General features: G+C 25.0%; 4 protein-coding genes across 6 annotated transcripts in view; 2 read left to right on the forward strand and 2 right to left on the reverse strand.

Annotated features, from left to right (window-relative positions):
* LOC105359723 (sn1-specific diacylglycerol lipase beta) overlaps nucleotides 1–839 on the forward strand; it is a 25,886-nt gene extending 25,047 nt beyond the window's left edge. For 2 of the 3 annotated variants that reach the window (XM_011496376.1, XM_011496378.1), the window contains one exon: nucleotides 256–839. In XM_011496376.1, the coding sequence (XP_011494678.1) occupies nucleotides 256–618 (363 nt within the window). In that variant the 3' untranslated portion in view covers nucleotides 619–839. The remainder of the gene's footprint in view (nucleotides 1–255) is intronic. The other variant, XM_011496377.1, reaches the window with a different exon arrangement.
* Nucleotides 1–5,490, reverse strand: part of Tif-IA (RNA polymerase I-specific transcription initiation factor RRN3 homolog Tif-IA) — a 5,850-nt gene extending 360 nt beyond the window's left edge. Inside the window, exons 1-8 of the mRNA XM_011496375.1 lie at nucleotides 5,341–5,490; nucleotides 4,678–4,890; nucleotides 3,843–4,062; nucleotides 3,628–3,736; nucleotides 3,363–3,515; nucleotides 2,790–3,272; nucleotides 2,305–2,483; nucleotides 1,670–2,224 (exon numbers count right to left, since the gene is read on the reverse strand). Of these exons, the coding sequence (XP_011494677.1) occupies nucleotides 1,779–2,224; nucleotides 2,305–2,483; nucleotides 2,790–3,272; nucleotides 3,363–3,515; nucleotides 3,628–3,736; nucleotides 3,843–4,062; nucleotides 4,678–4,881 (1,794 nt within the window). The 5' untranslated portion in view covers nucleotides 4,882–4,890; nucleotides 5,341–5,490 and the 3' untranslated portion in view covers nucleotides 1,670–1,778. The remainder of the gene's footprint in view (nucleotides 1–1,669; nucleotides 2,225–2,304; nucleotides 2,484–2,789; nucleotides 3,273–3,362; nucleotides 3,516–3,627; nucleotides 3,737–3,842; nucleotides 4,063–4,677; nucleotides 4,891–5,340) is intronic.
* Nucleotides 5,491–8,138: 2,648 nt separating this feature from the next.
* Tom7 (translocase of outer membrane 7) lies at nucleotides 8,139–9,262 on the reverse strand. The gene is made up of 4 exons (XM_011496380.1): nucleotides 9,227–9,262; nucleotides 8,487–8,754; nucleotides 8,355–8,403; nucleotides 8,139–8,255 (listed from the first exon to the last, which is right to left on the reverse strand). Exons 2-4 carry the CDS (start codon nucleotides 8,584–8,586, stop codon nucleotides 8,240–8,242), a joined length of 165 nt encoding a protein of 54 aa, XP_011494682.1. The 5' UTR covers nucleotides 8,587–8,754; nucleotides 9,227–9,262; the 3' UTR covers nucleotides 8,139–8,239.
* A 1,916-nt stretch (nucleotides 9,263–11,178) lies between these two features.
* On the forward strand, nucleotides 11,179–15,011 carry LOC105360006 (uncharacterized). Its single transcript, XM_011496776.1, has 6 exons — nucleotides 11,179–11,241; nucleotides 11,682–11,734; nucleotides 11,800–11,880; nucleotides 11,959–12,179; nucleotides 12,845–13,475; nucleotides 14,434–15,011. Exons 1-6 carry the CDS (start codon nucleotides 11,179–11,181, stop codon nucleotides 14,942–14,944), a joined length of 1,560 nt encoding a protein of 519 aa, XP_011495078.1. The 3' UTR covers nucleotides 14,945–15,011.
* The last annotated feature ends 3,578 nt before the right edge of the window (nucleotides 15,012–18,589 follow it).

Below are 18,589 nucleotides of genomic sequence, written 5' to 3' on the forward strand. Positions count from 1 at the left end.
TTACAACAATTGTATATATTTATTAAACTAACACTATTTCGATGATAAAATTGATTTTTTTAATTTTATTTTAACCATGACATTAGATGTTTAAATTTAAATATATTGTGCTTAATAAAGAAACAAATTTTTATATAATTTTTTTTTTCTTTTTTTTTTTTTTTTGTTGTTGAAAACTTGAAAGTTTTGCGAAATTTATCTACAAAAGTATCGAATGCTTGCTTCATTATCTATTTAAGAATTACATAATTTTAGGAAACGACTATTTTAGAAAAAGATGTTACAAGAAGGAGATACTCAAAAGTCAGACTTTATACAGCGGGTAGAATACTGCATATTGCTCGATGCAAGTCGGCATCGAAAGAAAAGAAAAGGTTTTCTCGTTTACGTATTTACACTTATGAATATAATCAACGTGCTTATATTAATATTAAATTGGCATATTTCAGGAAGCAAAGTAATAAAGAAAAGAAATTTGAGATGCGATGGGCGCACCCAGAAGAGTTTATGGAATTATCTGTGATGCCTCGTATGCTTTTGGACCATTTGCCAGAGAATGTGGAAGAAGCTCTAGCAACTCTAGTCCAACAACAACAAGATCTGCCTTTCATACTCTGATTCTTTATGAATATATTTAATATGTTTATCAATGATCGTAGATCGATAAATTAAAATGGAATTTTATCATTTGTAGTGAATCGATAATAAAAGTTTGTTAATTGTAATGAAGTTTTGGCCACTTTATTATTGAAGTTAAAAGCCGGATTAGATAAATTGTCGAGGTTTTCATAGTGAATGCTATTCCATACTTATAATTAAATTTCAATAAGACGGTGATTAATAATCAAAATTATTTGGGCATTTGATTTCTATGAATCTTAAATGTTAATTCTTACAACAGTGACAATCTATAATTCTGTTGAATTCTTAAAGCTCCGAAACATTTATTATTACGATTCCTATAAATATATACTGTACTTATAAAAAAAAAATGTAAATTAATGAATGCGTATAAAAAATGAAGCACCAACAATAGATTGATAATAGATGATGAGACGACATTACTTTTATGATACTTATTTTAGAAATCACATCGTAGTAGAATATTTCATAAGACAAAATAGCATTCCTACGATTCTGAAAGCCATCAGAAAAAGTGGCCACCATAATAGAAAATATTTTATTTTGATCGCAAATGTAACACTTCATACGAGGAGCAATATCAATTATAAAATCAGATTTCTCTGCTAAAAAAATTTTTCACTACCAAAATCATATGATATGAATAAAATTAAAAAAAAAAGAAAAAAGGCTGTACGATAAGCAAATATTGTTGTTGATAGATAATTCATAGAAGACATACGCAAGAAACTTCCTTTGAAGAACATATTACAAAAATTTACGAATGGGCAGTTGTTATAATTATTATTAATGTACATAAACGTTGTTTTAATCGTAATTTCTATTTTTAACATTACAATGCTATTCATAAAATAACATAGCATTAATTTTTTTTTTTTTTTGTTGTCATTACTAAAATTAACAATATAAATTAATCTAATTGTATATAAATTTTAATATTTGCTTTGATTATAGGTATCTCGATATACCCATTAAATAATTCTATTTGATAACACGTCGAAGCGGATTTTAGTTTTAATATACTCACAGATGCGTATTCAAATTTTGCCATTATGTACATAATCAGATGAAATATGGCAATAGATGAATTGTTACTTTCAAAATATTTCTACTAAAATCTGAAATATCACATGTAATCACGTACAAATAAAACCTGGTGAAGTGCTGTAAGAAAATTTATCCAAAGAATTACGCGACTCTAAACTTGGAGGGGAGAAATTATCGTCCATGAAATCGTCTTCGTCGCATTCTGTTTTTTTTACTGAGGTGTAGGAATCTGTAGTATTGCCCATAGTGGCCTGACTATTATTATATATAGGCATTATTCTATGATCACTAGATATTAACAAATATGGATCAAATGGAAAAAATGTATCTAATAAATTAAAGAAGCGGTTTGTACTTTGAAGTACTGGTAAACTACTACGTGAATTTCTTTCAATAATTGTGTAACAATAAGCCAACTGATATTTTCTCGTAACAGTGGCAAAATTTTGAATGACTGCTGGTTGACAAACTCTTAACGGATTTAACCTGCATGTGACAATTTTCGTAAGATGAAGCCCTTGCAAGAACAAAAGATCTGAAAGAAACATATTTCGTATTATACATTCATAATTTTCTATTGAATAAAATGTTTTACAAAATATTCTCTAAACTCACTTCTCTTTCCATCTATTATATCCTTATGTCTAAAAGCTAATAAATAAAACATAGCTTGGCATACAGAATAGAAAACTGTGTGTACTCTAACATCACTATTAGCACATTCTAAACTATCTTGTGAACTGATATAACTATGAATCCATGTTGACATTTCTGACAGGACGCCCTGAATTAAGCTGAAATATATAATCTTAATCAATTTCGTTTCATAATAAAAATTTATCACAGTTTTAACAAATTTGAGTTACAAAGTTTTAAATAGTTAATTCCTTTTTATTAAAAAGATTGATTTAATATATTTGAAATAATTAATTATATATGCCTAAGAATACTATACGTGTATACTATAGAATAAAATTATTTTTTAACATCTAACAGAAATGCAATTTAATTTAGTTATAATATCTAACGACTGAATTAACTTCTAGTCTTTGTTAATAAAAATATTATAAGCTTTGGAATAATCCAGTAATTAAACTCACTTAAGTGTTATATAATTTGCTCTTGCTAATAAACTAGCAATGTAGAATACAGCCGATTGCCTTATAATTGGAGCCACATTTGGATTAGATACTTTTAACCACAACCATTTAACAAATGCCTCGGCTATTATTGGTTTGAAACTACAAAGGTAGAACATGATAAACTGAACATGATGACTTGCATGTGTTGGTAAGATTATTCTTTCAAATATATATAATAAGTCATTATAAATGCTTTTTAATATGTCAATTTGTACGTTTAATTCGACATGGCAACATTCATACACATATGCAAGTAGTTGCTCCATACACACATCTAATAATTGTGCATTTGGATGTTTCATCTCTACATTACTAGATTTCTTACTATTATTTTCTGTATTATCATCCAATTTGAAGATTGTTTCATCATCTTGTTCCATTTCCTCATCTTCATATCGTTGAATTTCTGACGGAGGAACACTTACATCCAAAGCTACTAATCTACAAAAAAAGAAAAAATAAAAGATAAAATTATAACTAAAGAATGCTGTATCATAAAATTAATATTATTAATGAATATTTATAAAATACCTGTGTATAATTAATGAAAGTATATCTTTTCTTAATTGTGGAGCATAATTTAATATATAAAGTAAAGCAAATATATATTGTTGTGTTACTATTATCCCTTCTGTAATATGAGGATAGAGAGACGTGAGACTTTGTACAAGTACATCACTTGACCTAGAATTAAATTTGAATTGCATTATATATATATATATACACACACACACGCACACACATATATATATATATAGTGTGTTAAGCAATGAATATAAAGTTTAAAAAAACATACATTGGTATAATTTTTAAAAATTTTCTTAATAAATCGTGTATATGACTAATCTTGTTTCGATAGCTATCAGGACATTGTCCATTTGTCCATTTGGAAGCATCTTCGTAATCTAAATTTAAAAAAAAAAAAACAAAACAAAAGCAAAGAAAAAGATTACAAATAATTTTTATATCGGTAGGTTTATTATTTATAAATATATTAATTTTTGTACTTACTTAATTTAAATTGAAGAACAAGTTTATCTATTACAAGTTTTGAGTGATAGATACACATGCACATTAGGTCTTCAATAAATTTTTTAAAATTAATTATTATTTCTGGAGATCGACTGATCCAATTTATATTAAGTAAAACTTCTATTAGAAGTTTATGAATGGGACCCAGTAGGGACATACACTCTTGAAGATCTTTTAAAAGTTCGAGTAATTCATAGTCCTACAAGGAATAATGAATGAAAATATAGAATATCAAATTTTTAAATACATAATTGCATTGAAATAAATTTTACTATAAATGTAGTTACAAATATTTTCCATAAACTTTTCACTATGTAAAATTCTATTAATTGGATTAAATTCATTTATGTTTCAATTACATTGATAAAAACAATATATATGTTTGAATCAAACATTTATTTAAGAGACCTAAAAGATTAAGATTACCCGAAAAAAATTGAAGGTTCTTATAATCTTTTATAATTATTTGTATTCCAAAGAAAATTAATTTTAGGATTTTATATTGTTGTATACTTATAAAATTGCTATAAAAATCTTTAATTATAATGACTATTATTTTCTTGCAAATTGTATAATTCTTTACAGTTTTTATATATTTTCTTACTTTTTTTTTTATATTAGTATAAATTTGATTTCTTCTTTAGAATCTCAAAGCAATTTTATATTTAAGATTTAAAAACTTATATATACATAATATTTTTACTATTAATCTGCATTAATTTTTGTAAATATATAATAAATATTGAAAAAATTTTTGAATTGGCTTCATGAAATTCATAATTCATTAAATATTATATAAATTAGTAAGTTATACCTTCACATTTGAATCTCGAAGTATACAAATCATATCATGATATGCTTGACGATCACAACCATTTTGATAATTTATTAAAACTGTTTTCAAACTTGTTGGTAATTTAAAGCATATTCTCTTTTGCGAACCAACTAATGCGGATCTTACACCAGATCCTTTCAATATCGATGACACACTACTAACTCTCGACGATACAATTGACATCTTAAAATTCTATAAAATATGTAACAATAAATTATATTTAATAATCAAAAGAACATAAAATTGTTCTTCCACGTTAATGTAATAAAATTTTATCCAAGATATTCAAGTAACTGCCTTATCATTAATTTATGAAAATTATTAGATATAATTATAAAGTAAATTTTGGAAACAATACGTAATTAAGTAGTGGACATTAGTTATGCACAAATACGTATCAGAAAATAAATGGCACGTACACTTCTAACTTATTTATAATTAAAGTTAATATAATTTTAACATTCAAATTAAATATAGGCTAAATAATAATCAGTTTCACGATTATTTTAATTACGAATAAATGAGAAATATAAGTTAGAATAAAAAATTTATTAAATAATGGCCGAGTAATAACGAGATTGCTGACAACGTGCATCTGGTTGGATAATGTTAGGTTATATTTATCTTGAAAAACTTTCTTACGTTTATTTCTGAGATGAAGTGACTATGTAATTAATAAACTATAAAAATTGTTCAACTTTTTATTATTATAAATATTAAAGAAATGAGATTTAATTTTTTTATGTCGATGTTTTTGAAAAAAATTAGGAGTTAAAGCATCGGGCAACATGACCGCATGCTAGACACACGCTGTACACATTCTATATTTTTAATTCCGATTCCCAACAGTTTCACCAATCTCACGGATCTACACGCACGAACTTTACGAAACACCATTTTATTGGACGATTTATACTACGTAGTCTGCAAGTTTGTTTTCTGTTGTGTGTTTAAATTATTTCGGAAAGAAGAAAAAAGACCGTTCAGTCTTAATAAATTGTATACGCACTTTATCGTGGCAAATTTATTCTGCCTTAAAAGGCGTCTTTACATACAGATTTATGTACGTAGAATTACAATTACACTGTCTATTCATTTTATTAATTTTTTTCTTATTAATAGTCCATTGTGTTTACACACGTGTTTAATATAAATGTAATGGTTAAAAGAATTATTAAGCTTCAATTTCTAATTTGCTTGGGTTTGATTAATTTTAGTTTCGTTTATATCAATTTAGTATCCTAATTATTTTTTTAAGAGTTATTAAGGAAATTAAGGAAAAAGTGATAATATTTTTTTCTACCGTATAATATTGATAATAATCAAATGTTTTTTCGATATAAAAGAAAAATCATGCTCTAACATCCAATTGTTTAAGTGAACTGAAAGTGCTTAAACTAACTGTAGTTTATATTAGAAATCTTATACGAGATAAATTTAAAAAATATATACAACTCTTATTGATATATTTTTTTAATAATAAATAAAATTAAGTAGGGCATTTCTTAAGTTCGAATAATCTTCTTCATTAATTGTGAATTTTCATTTGGTAAGTCCGATTATAAAATCAAGATTATTTTAAAGAAAATTAAATAAAGAATCGGAAATAATTAACGTGTGTATATATATATATATATATATATATATATATATATATATATATATATATATACATCTTCCCCTAGTGTCCTCATAAACATTTCGTAGAAAAAAATTATTAAATAAATATTATATTTTATATTAAATCAATAAGAACGCATTAATAAGAATTCTCGTTTTCATTTTTTATCTTGATTTCATTGTTTTTTTATTCAATTACCAAAAAATTAAAATGTTTATAAATTTTTTGTATATCTGCAGACTTACTTAATTTTTTATATAAAATATTTATTAGATTTATTAATAAATAATAAACTATAAGCTGATAGTTTGTCAAAATTATAATTATTTCTAATGATTTATGAATTACAGAAAATTGGATATCTAGAAATAATACGTACATTGTACTTGTAATATTGATATTAGATATAAGCCACTACAACAAAATATCAAAACTACACGTGTGATATTTTTTATCTTATTTCCAACATTATCACATAGCATGTGCAATTACAGAAAATAATTTAGACACAGGCAGTTATAGGAAATTACGATTAAATGAACAAAATAACGAAGTAGATTACATTTTGAAAATTAATTATCCATTACAAAACTAAAGCTCATTTATTGTAAGTACCAAACTCTAAACATTCAAACATACAAATTGCTAATTTAAATAGTATTTCACTTTCAATAAAACATGACTTTGACATGACCAAATCGCTGACGCATATAGAAATAGAAAGGCAGGGAGACACTGCGACGTTCATCGCTTATGATTTTGACATAATACGAGTCGATTTTAGGGTCAAAACTGAAACCTTCGCACATAATCAATTATTGTATAGTGTGGGATTTGTCGATCAGGTACAATTCATTACTCAAAAGTTTCGATCAAATTTGAATTTTTCATTAATGGCTGAACGAACCCTCCACGACATGAAATATGTTAATACCAATTTATGCTTATAGCGATTATAAAGAAAATTCTAAATATAATATATATTTTAAAAAAATCAGTTTTCTTTCTAATGCGTGAGTATTATACGGTATTTCTTGTAATTTTGCAAGATTACACAATGTGTTTCCAACATTAACTAGATAGCGTTAGCAAGGCCTATCAATCGTACGTAGTCTGGTGAGATTATAATCGAAATTATAATCGAAGCCCCGTGAATTATCTCTTATCACCTCATTGCATTTTTTTCATTCATCTATACAAAATGTTTATATTTTTTTCCGTTAATCGTACATAGTTATTCTTGGAATGCTAAAACAGTTACATCCGAGATGGGACAGATGTCGAGAAATATAGCAATACAAAATTCTAATAATAAATTAATATTTCGTATTAAAAATATTTTTTACTAAAATTATAATGCTAATATATTTAGCTATAAAATTTCCTTCATTAATTTATTTTTTATTGTAATTAATATTTATAAAATTCATAAATAGCTAAATTTCCTACAGCAGTATATTATAAATTGAGTTTTTTCTTAATGCACAGAGAAGTCAACGCGAAATATATATATATAAACTATATATTGTACTACTTTCATGATGTATCATATAAATCATACTGATTATTATACTTACATTTGTTGATCAATTTTATTACATAAGCTACCTTTTATTATTTATAGAATACTAATAATTATACAAATAAATCACATGATTTATGACAATATAAAGTAGTAAATATATTTCCCTTATAAGTTTGGAAATTTGTAATTTATATCAACTTATATTTTATATATTTTAAATAGATGTTACAAGGATAACAAATTTAATATTATAATAAAACAATATTTATTCATTATATTATATTCATTTTGTGACTATCTTAATGTATTATAAAAAAAGTCTGTTCTTAAAATATAACAAATTATAAATTTGGTAAGATCTCTTAATTAGTGAGCTGTATTATAGATGATGAAATCTACTGCCAAAGTAAGCTGAAATTTTTAAATATATTGCATTAATAATAATAAACAATAAGTTTGAAAATTAAAGTATTATAATAAAAAATTCCTATTATTTTAAAAGAAACTTACTTCATAAATGTGAGTTCTGGCATACCAGGATCTGCACCTTTACGAAATCCTGAAATTATGTAAAAATTATTAATTGTCAAAAATATCAATTATTATTCCAATTAATGATTATTTAACATTCTGTAAACTAACCTAAATATAGCACAGCGGGTATAAATCCCCATTGAAATACACTCTTAGAAATATTAATTACGATACCAATTTTTTGTTTAGTATTCTGGGTTAGCATCATTTTTTCAATTATTATTTTAACAGCAATTTTTAAGTAATAAAAGGCACTTTATATACACATGTGATCCAGAAGATTAATTCACCGGACGCAGATTAACTGTATAGTATTCATTACGAATGTATATGGAGAATTTTATGTTGGTAGTATTCCCATAGTAACGAAACATCTCTAGAAATCATAGTAACATTTTATTGTAATTTGGAGTGTGTAGTACGAAGCAAAAGATCAATCCATTTTAATAATAGAAAACGCCAATAATTAATATTGATTTAAATTACAGAAATATCTTATATATTAAAGGACGCTGTAAAATATTATAAACTTTTATAAACAACTAATTATTAGTTATTTCAGAAATAACACTTGGCAAAAATTTAACTATTTAAAATAAAATTGAATGCATAAAATTTTAGAATACATAAGTATCATTCAAATGCTATGTTAATTCTTATAAAATATTTATGAAATACAATATTTTTCCATAATTTATAATTCAATGGAAATTATTAATTAATTTATGAAGTCTCATCAGTGCACATCATTTTTCAATGCCGATTTTCTATGTACGAAAATTTATCTCGTATATGAATCTGTCATAGTAAAATAGTCTTTATAATATAAATATTTGTTTATCATTTACTTATTCATAATAATAAGTTTTTACAGGCGTAAATGGAATAAATTGCAAGAATAAGGCGCAAATTCTCGTTTTGTTCCTTGTCCATCTTGGTATTCGGAACATCTAAGCTTCGAAAATTGTAGATTATTTTTTATTGATTGTGATTGATTGATTTTCTAAATGAAGTATTTATTGCAGCTTAGTATCAAAATATTTGAAATGTCGTTTTATTCTGGTTAAGCTTTTGTTTCATTTGTTGTTTGTGAAAACATGCTTACATACTAATTCAAATATACGCACAAAGTTCTCATTATAAATCGTCACAAGCTTATTACATATTTTGGAAATATATTTGTTTATTTTCAATAAAAATAAGTAAAAAAGTAAAGAACGTTCTGAAAAACAAAAGTTATAAAAGTATTGCACATTTTAACTGTGCACTTAGAATCTTACAAAGTCCATAAATTCTTTGTCTAATATTCCCATTTCCAATGTGTCTCAAGGTCATATTTCTAATTTCTACTTTTTGGAACTGAAACGTGGAATACGTAAGGAGCAAAGTATTTTTATTGTAGTTGACATTTATTATTGATGTTCTTTTTATGTGACAATGGCTGATCCTACAAGAAGAATTATTTTTATAATTTTATATTTGATATATGAAACAAAATTGGTATGTAATATTATTAAAAATAATTTTTTGAAATACATAATATCCACTATTGCAAAAAATGTTTGAATGTGATAGGTTATAAAGTATCAGTTTTTTTACAATTGTTACATTTTCAATACACTTGTGTAATATAAAATTTTCTTTGTTTACTTCAGATATCAGCTCATTATTGTATTTGGGGTTCATGTATGCCGGATGAAGAGTGCTGTGCACCTCATAAATGCTGTCCTAAACCATTAACATTTCATTCGAATGAAACTTTATATATAATGTAACTATACATATTTGTATATATTTTTATACAAATAATAATAAGTAATACTTTATTTGTAATTATTAAATTTTCATTTCAATACAGGGCTTGGATATTAGCTGGATTAATGATTGTACTTTCGTGTGGTGGTTTATTCAAGTATAAAAACCAATTATGTCGAATGTTTACCAGTCAATCAGGAGATAAAATTCCCTTTGCTGCATGATCATTGTTTAGTTGATAGAATATTATTATTAAACGTATCGAATCATTTAAATGTATTGAAAAGAATGATCTTTTAATGACTGTTATTAATTGAGAGCATCATAATTGAATAATTACAGTTTTCTCACTATAATTGCTGTATATGCACAAATTAAATCATTATATAATGCTTATAATGAAATTTCTGTGATTTATTAAATAAGATACCATTATATTTTTCAAAATAATGTTCATATTAAGAATGATTGTGCTGAATACAAAAATTTATAAAAGTTTTATAAATTGTAGGTAAACATTTTAATAATAGCTATATAAATAAATTTGTAGTTATAATGAAATGTTATAGAAATATATGTAAAAAAATAATGTACTACTTTTAATACTTTTGACGTTTACTTTTCTCAAAAATAAATATGTCATGTAAATATTGTAATAAGATATAATAAAAATAATTTACTTTTTATAAAATAAGGCATTTGCTTATTCATTTGTTATTCAATTTAAATAAAAATGTTTTTGCAATTATTTTTAAATCAACATTATGTACATAAATTTTAAAATACATTATCCGTCTTTCATTTCAAATATATATAATACGATTTGCCCAGCGAGTAATATTTCAATTATAAATTTGTAGTGGCTCACCTGCTTCTGACGTCATATGGAGCTCCGAAATTTGAAAATCAATAATTGTCGTTCATACTAGTAGGTGGATATGACAGTTTAAGAAGGAAATGGCTGTCATGCCAAAATATAGTGTTAATTACGCACCGTCTGTGATCCATTAAGTTATTAAGGAATAAATTTACGTCTTTGAAAAGTATGTCGCGAAGCACTAAGTGGAAATTTGCAGTGGTTGCTGGAATTTCCCAGTATTTAGTTTACGTATGTGTTAATATATCCTCAATTGATGTTTAGATTATGTATTTTCTTATGTTGAAATTCTTATTCTCGATAAATACTAATACAAATATTACTAATGCAAATATAGAAATAAATCTTATATCAAATATGTTTTTATTTCCATTACATTATTATCTTTTATATTTAAATTACTTTAAACAATTTATATACATTACTTCAGTATCAACAAATTTTTTTAATTACATTTAAATTGTATTTTAATGAATTGTAAAAAATGAGTGAATACGTATAATATATGTAAGTTAGTTATATCTTATTAATATATTAAATTGATCTAACTCGTAGATTTGTAATTAAATCAGGCAAATACTTTGTCGTTATTACACTATCATATATCATGTATAGATTGATGTAAAATTACTAAAATACATCTTAATAGCATTAATGAAATTATATTTTAGGCAGAAGCAAAATATTGTGCCTTTGAAATACATGGAGAACCAAAGTACTATATGTAAGTCACCTTATCATGTTTAAAAACCTTTTAAATAAAATACAAATTTTATATTTTTTTCACAGGTGTCCAAGGACCGAATATTGTTGCAACTTTGGCTGTTGCGTATCACCAGGGTTTCAAATTTACCATCTGTGGTATTATTGGTAATAGTATAATATTTAAAATAAACATAGTTTGCAATGAATTTTTAAATTGGTTTAAATTTATAATTATAATTCCAGGTTATTAGTAATAATTATGTTTTTGGTATGCTCTGGTGGTGGTTGGTGGTATCGATATTGGCTGCAAGGAAGATATAGAGCAGCAGCATCTTCCATACCCACAAGACCTTCTAATTCAAGAACACAAAATTCTCTTCGAGGTCCAACGTGTCAAGCACAGCAAGCTCGAATTACATACAATACGGCAAGGAATACCGTTCTTTTACACAGAATGTGGAAAGGTCTGTAATAAAAAACTGTTCTATAACAAATTAGTCGCGTAGATGGCTTTATTTAATCAGTAGTAAATTTTATTTGTTTGTATGCATCATCATTCAATAATGCTAAAATTCATGTTTATGGCAATAATAATCTTTCTATTTGGGTATTCGTAATTAAAAGAGTTTATAGTAAACCATTTTAATAAGTAAACTTCATTTTAATTTATTTAATGAAAAGTAATTTATAAATATATATAATATATGACATGTTTTAATAATCATATTTATTCATTTTTGGCTTTTTCGCAAATTATATTATAAATTACAGTAAATCAATTGTTTATATTCATATTGAATTAGCCATACATGTTACAAATATCTTGATAATTAAAAAAATGTTTCTTAACTTTATAAAGTAAAGTGATAACTCGTTAATTGAAAACCATGATTTTCAATTAGATTTCTAACGGATTATAAATATTTTAAATTAATCGGTGGAAAAATATACTAAATTAAGTATACACTTCAAAATTATAACGATAACTTATTTTTAATCAAATAAAAAGTGTTATCTTCATTTTTTACAAGCGATAAGTTTCTCTATTACAGAATATTGAAAAAGTACAATATTTTTGAATATTTATTCTCTTACATAGTTATAACTCTTATTTATTGTATTATTTTAGGACCTCACAGGAATGCAAATTCAACAGTTTATAACGGAGCTTCAGCTACAAGTTCAACTACCCACTATCAAAATACAAGTGTCGTACTGAATGATACTAACTGCCCATATTATCAGTTATATGGACCTCCACCAAGTTACGAAACTGTAATTGCACAGACACGGAACAAGTTTTCGACTCCCTCGTCACCAGAGCTGTTGCAATCGAATCAGAATCATCGATCATCATTGCCAACGTCTAGTGATACGTCGGGGTTTGCTGCACAGTGCTTTTATAATGTGCCGAGTAGATTGCCTACAGGATTAGAAGTACCTCATTATGGACCTCAAAGACTGGAGAGCTTTGATACTACTGAATATGTTAGACTTGCATCTCAATATGGATCTGGGCAAGGAAATGAAGCTTCACATTTCACTCGAGGATTTGTTTATGAAAGATCTAGTGGCGCAAATGCTGCTCAATCCCCAACTGACTGTGAGAGGGAGGGAAGTACCAGTGTAAATACCAATTTAGCTAATAGTCCGGATGATGGTGGATTTTTAATTGCAAGGATGGATTGTTTGAATAATTCTTGCGTTTTAGATCGCTCATTACAGTGTCACACCTCTACTGGAAACTTTACTGGAATTGGGTAAATCAACGAAATCATAAAAGCGATTGAAATATAAATTATTAAAAAAGCTTGATAATATGTAATAAAACGAAATTTTTAATTGGTTTTTAATTAATAATTGACAAATTCGAAAACATTGTTAAATAAGAAAATTATAATATATAATATTATAGTAATATCAAATTTATAATATAATATTATACAAATATACAATATTATACATATTGTACGTAAAAGCACTTGAGGTTAGATTTTTTGTAATAGTTCAAAAACTCAACAAAATATAAATATAACACTTACTTATAAATAATGTTTAATAGTTTTTATATAAATTATTTGAATTATTCTTTGTACAGAATAATCTTTCATTATGCGTACGTGAATATGGCAAATTCTACAAAATATGATTCTTCTTTTTTATAAAAATAATAATGTGATAAAGATAATAATATTAATTGAGATAATTTTTCAATACTATTATAAATAATTGTGTAACATCTTGTTATTTTTTACTCTCTTTTGTTCGTAAGATAATACTTATTCTATTCATTTTAATTACTCAGTACAGCTATATATTGTTATTCTACATTTCAGATTTAATAATTTGGTTCGTAGATATAAAAAGATAATAAACTATCCCATACCTATAAGTAAAACAACCAAGTCAGTCTTTCTACGTATACATTAATATTTACCATACGTAATGTAATATTAAAAAAATATAATCTTCGTCTAAAATATGTATGGAAGGATGTATTTTCTTAGAGAGCCATAAATATAATATAATATTGCATTGGGGATATTTCTTCTTAATGCGACTTTAAAAATAACATAAAGTAGTTTAATTCTTTATAAGAGTTACTTTATAAAATACGTAAAAAAAATACTAAATATGCAGAGAAATAAAATATAATAAGAAATAAAATAAATTAATTTTTACTATTGAATTGTAATGTAGCTTAAAAAAAATTTTTAGTGTTCATGGAATTTCGCGAGGGGAATATAAGCAATTTAATGCGCCAAATTCTTCAGTGTCTGAATTGACATCCGAGCCAGTTGCCACGACTTCTTCAACATTTGGTTTTGAAAGATGTCCATCTTCGTCACAGAGATCGTCTAAACGTCCAGAGCCGCGGAATATTCAAGGTGGTTCCCTTAAAATAACCAAGAGACGAGGGCAACAAATTAAGTACCATGAAGCGTTTCGAGCAAACCGAAGGCTCAGCTCTGTCGACTACGAGTCTCCATCGACGAGTCGACAACATCCAGACGAGTCAACGCGCATAGACTCTCAATTTAATCCATCCAGCAATGTGATATTTGCGATCAACCCCGATGTCGACTCTACCGATCAACGACACGGCTATCGTCACCAGTATAATCAACAACAGCAACGCTCTTTCGCACTTTTAAATGCTGAACAAAGTAGTACAAATTCTAATTTTGAAAGTAAACCCAAACTAGATAGATCGAGGTCGCTTGATTAAATGAGAGACTTCAATCTTCTGAACGACGAATTGCTGAGCGAAGGTACTTTGTAAGGATCTTCAGAATCCCGCAACAAAAATTTGTCAGGTATTGGGAAGCGAATCATCAAAATAGAGAATTATATTCTGTCAAATTCTATAGCTTGCAAAAGTATTTATTTATCCATATATTTGCATCTAGAGCTGTCATTCCATTTATTCGTTATAAATTTTTTTTAGAAATTAATTTTATTATATGGCTTTTATATTACTAAACTTTAAATTATTTCATATTTTGTATTAAAAATTTATTGAGATTTATTATATATATTTAATTTAAGATAATTTTTATAAGGATCCATTATACATTTTAACTAATTAAAAGAAAAACATATACTTTCTGTAATTGTTAAGTTAATTTTTAATGACTGAGGTAAATATTATTAAAAATTCTGCGAAAAATTAGAGATTCTAAATGGTGTCGAAATAATTAATTTTAACCAGCGTTAAAAAATGTTATATTTTTCTAAGATTAATAAAAACAAATTTTATTTTAATGATAGTAAAAATTTTTAACGTCTACGTTTCTTCATGAATGTTACATGAGATAAAAAGGGAATATTATATAAAATGCTATTTGCACCATTTTAAATAATTAATTCAAATGAAATTTTGAAAAAGAAATTCGTTTAATCAACTTATTTTAAAATGATAACAAATAATTGCACAAAATTCTTAGAATGTTTATAAAAAGAATTTATGAATTTGGTCAAATACTTGGTAATAATTGATTGTGCGATTTAATCAATTTACGGTACATTAAATAAAATATTTGAATTAATAATTTAAAAAATTAATTACTCTTATAATAGCGAAACATTAAAAATGTTAATAATCTTTGCATTGCCCAAATAAATAAATAATTTATTTATTTCGTATTTTGAAGTAACTGAATCGTCCAATATCTATTAATCATTAAGTACTAAGTGTTACATGAGAGTCGATTAAATTAAGATATTCTAGAAAATAGTTAAGACTTTACAGTAAATTTTACATTGAGATGATTTCATTTTAAAACGTCTTAAAATACTCGCATAAAATACAATCACTTATTATGTAACATTTCAATAAGGTACTGTTTAGAAATTAATTTAACTTTAATTTATACATAAATTTAATGATATTTATACTTAAAGTTTTGTAATCACGTGAATTACTATAATATGCTTGTAGATTATAAATTGATAATTATGAAAAGTGATGTTAATTTTAATTAAAAATAATTGTAATCAATTTATCAACAAATCTACAGATGATACTACAAATCATTAATACAATTATCAATAATTAATCAGACTCATTTAATAATTTTGCTATTTGAATATTATTAAGAAACTTTTTTTCTTATACTGTAATTTTATATTTTTATAAAAGATTTTAGGTACTATTTTTTAAGTAAATGCATAAAGTATTTTTCATGAATTTTTTATAATTTATTTTATTCATTATATTACTCAATTTCTTAACAATTATAAATATCTATTATAGTTTTATTAATTAATTTATAATTTTAATGAATAATGAATTAAATTAATTAAAAACTTCCTTTTACATCGGGTAAATATTTTATTAAATCACATTAGAATTGAAAGTACTTAACAAATATTGTATATACAAATATCATAGTGACAACAGTATTATATTATTTTTAATTTCTCATTTTTTGGAGTGTCTGATACACTCCACGAACCAAATCATTAATGTACGCGTCTCGATAAATACATTTCTTTGTCAATATTAAGTGGACTTACGCACAACTATCTTATATATGCGCACATAAATATATTCAGATACGAAATATAATTTTTTTTTTATTTATCCTGCATATATAGAGATATATAAATAAATAAATAAATAAATAAATAAATAAATCTATTTTTAACGTTTAATGTACTTAATGTAAAACTACATTAATAGTAATCAAGTAACCGCGCGGACACTAAGTTATTTTCTTTATTACAAATTTAGTCTGCTCGTTTTAATGCATAGAATTTTTTCTAAGACATAAATATATTATTATATAAATGAAGGAATGTCAAATCCTCCCTATAAGGATAAATAACGATAAGTAGTTTATATTTAAATATTCGAATAAAAAAATAGAATTGCGTTTGAATGTTGCATAATAATAATTCAAGTATTTAGCTCGATTTGCAAAAATTGGCATAATAATTGAGAGCGAAAGAGTGCAATTATGTCCATAAGAATGTATATAGAGTGAAATTTGTTGAAACTAGAAAGTTTTACTAAAAAAAAAAAAAAAAAAAAAAAAAAAAAAAAAAAAGGATGTCACAGTTGAGCTTCAATTTGTTTTAGTAAAGAAATGTTAACGAGGTGTACTTGCACTCTGACTAAATAAGAAACTTTGATAATCACATGTCCAAGAATGAATAATTTTCTTATAATTTTCAAATAAATTATCTATGTTTAGTTATTTTTATTGCTTTGTGACCAATATTAATTCTAGAATAAAATCTGTAGGGAAGTTGGTCGATGAAAAAACAAGACATTTTTTAAATAAAATATTTAAAAATATTTCACAAGAAAAAGACAAAGTTTTTTAAGACAAACCGTGTTATGTTAACAATTAAATGCGTTTTTTGCGCACAGTTATATAAACGTTAAAATAAAATATTTGTTTTCTATATTGCCATATCATTGTACGTCTAAGATTTAAATGAACTTTTCATTATTACATTAGAAAACTTATTTACATTATGATATGAATTGTATAATTTTTTAAATTAGAATGATCTGTGAGATAAAATAGGATAAGAATAAGAAAATACAAAAATACCAAATGTCGAGATGAAAATGAACATCAGATATTGTTGTTTAGCTTTGTAGTTTAATGGAGACTCGATATTTCGTTCCTTCTTACAACTCGAAATAGCGGTCCAAAGTGTATGTGCCAATAGTTGAAAATGAAGTAATATAAATCAACATTATAATGGGAATGATATTTCAATGTGATGGAGCATATAATATTTGAAAGTGATATGCTCGTATATTTACCGAACCGAAGGTTTTTAAAAAGTGCATGTATGCATATAATTATTTTTTGTAATTCACGATCTTTCATTGCAAGTCATGTTTGAAAATGTTGGCTGTATAGAAATTATGTAATCTAACATTATAAAGCAATGCCAAAAATTACACATCCAAATATTTGAAGCTAAAGAAACGTTAATTTAAACACATCCATTAATGATAGTAAAAATTTCTTCATATATAGCTATATTAAATTTTTAACTGATTAATTATATAATTAGTAATAAATAATTAGTAAAATTATTTATCAACTTCTGACTTATCAATAATTGTGGATACTATGATTTTCATTCATTCTATAAAAATTCATAAAGTGTTAGAATGTAGTTTTGCTGTGATACTTTAATAAGGAGCTTCAAATTACAATGATCTATATAAAGTAATGTGTGATAATTTACATAATATATTCAAAAATTTTAATTGTCATTGTCTAAAAGATATTAAATAATATAAAAATTTCAAAAACTCTCGTTCACTATTTTGAGAGTCCAATGACTTGATTTGGGAGGATCAATGGCTCAAAATAAAAAAAAAAAATGCTCTTTTACATTGTGT

This window comes from Ceratosolen solmsi, unplaced genomic scaffold, assembly GCF_000503995.2.
Source record: "Ceratosolen solmsi marchali unplaced genomic scaffold, CerSol_1.0 scaffold29, whole genome shotgun sequence".
NCBI lineage: Eukaryota > Metazoa > Arthropoda > Insecta > Hymenoptera > Agaonidae > Ceratosolen > Ceratosolen solmsi.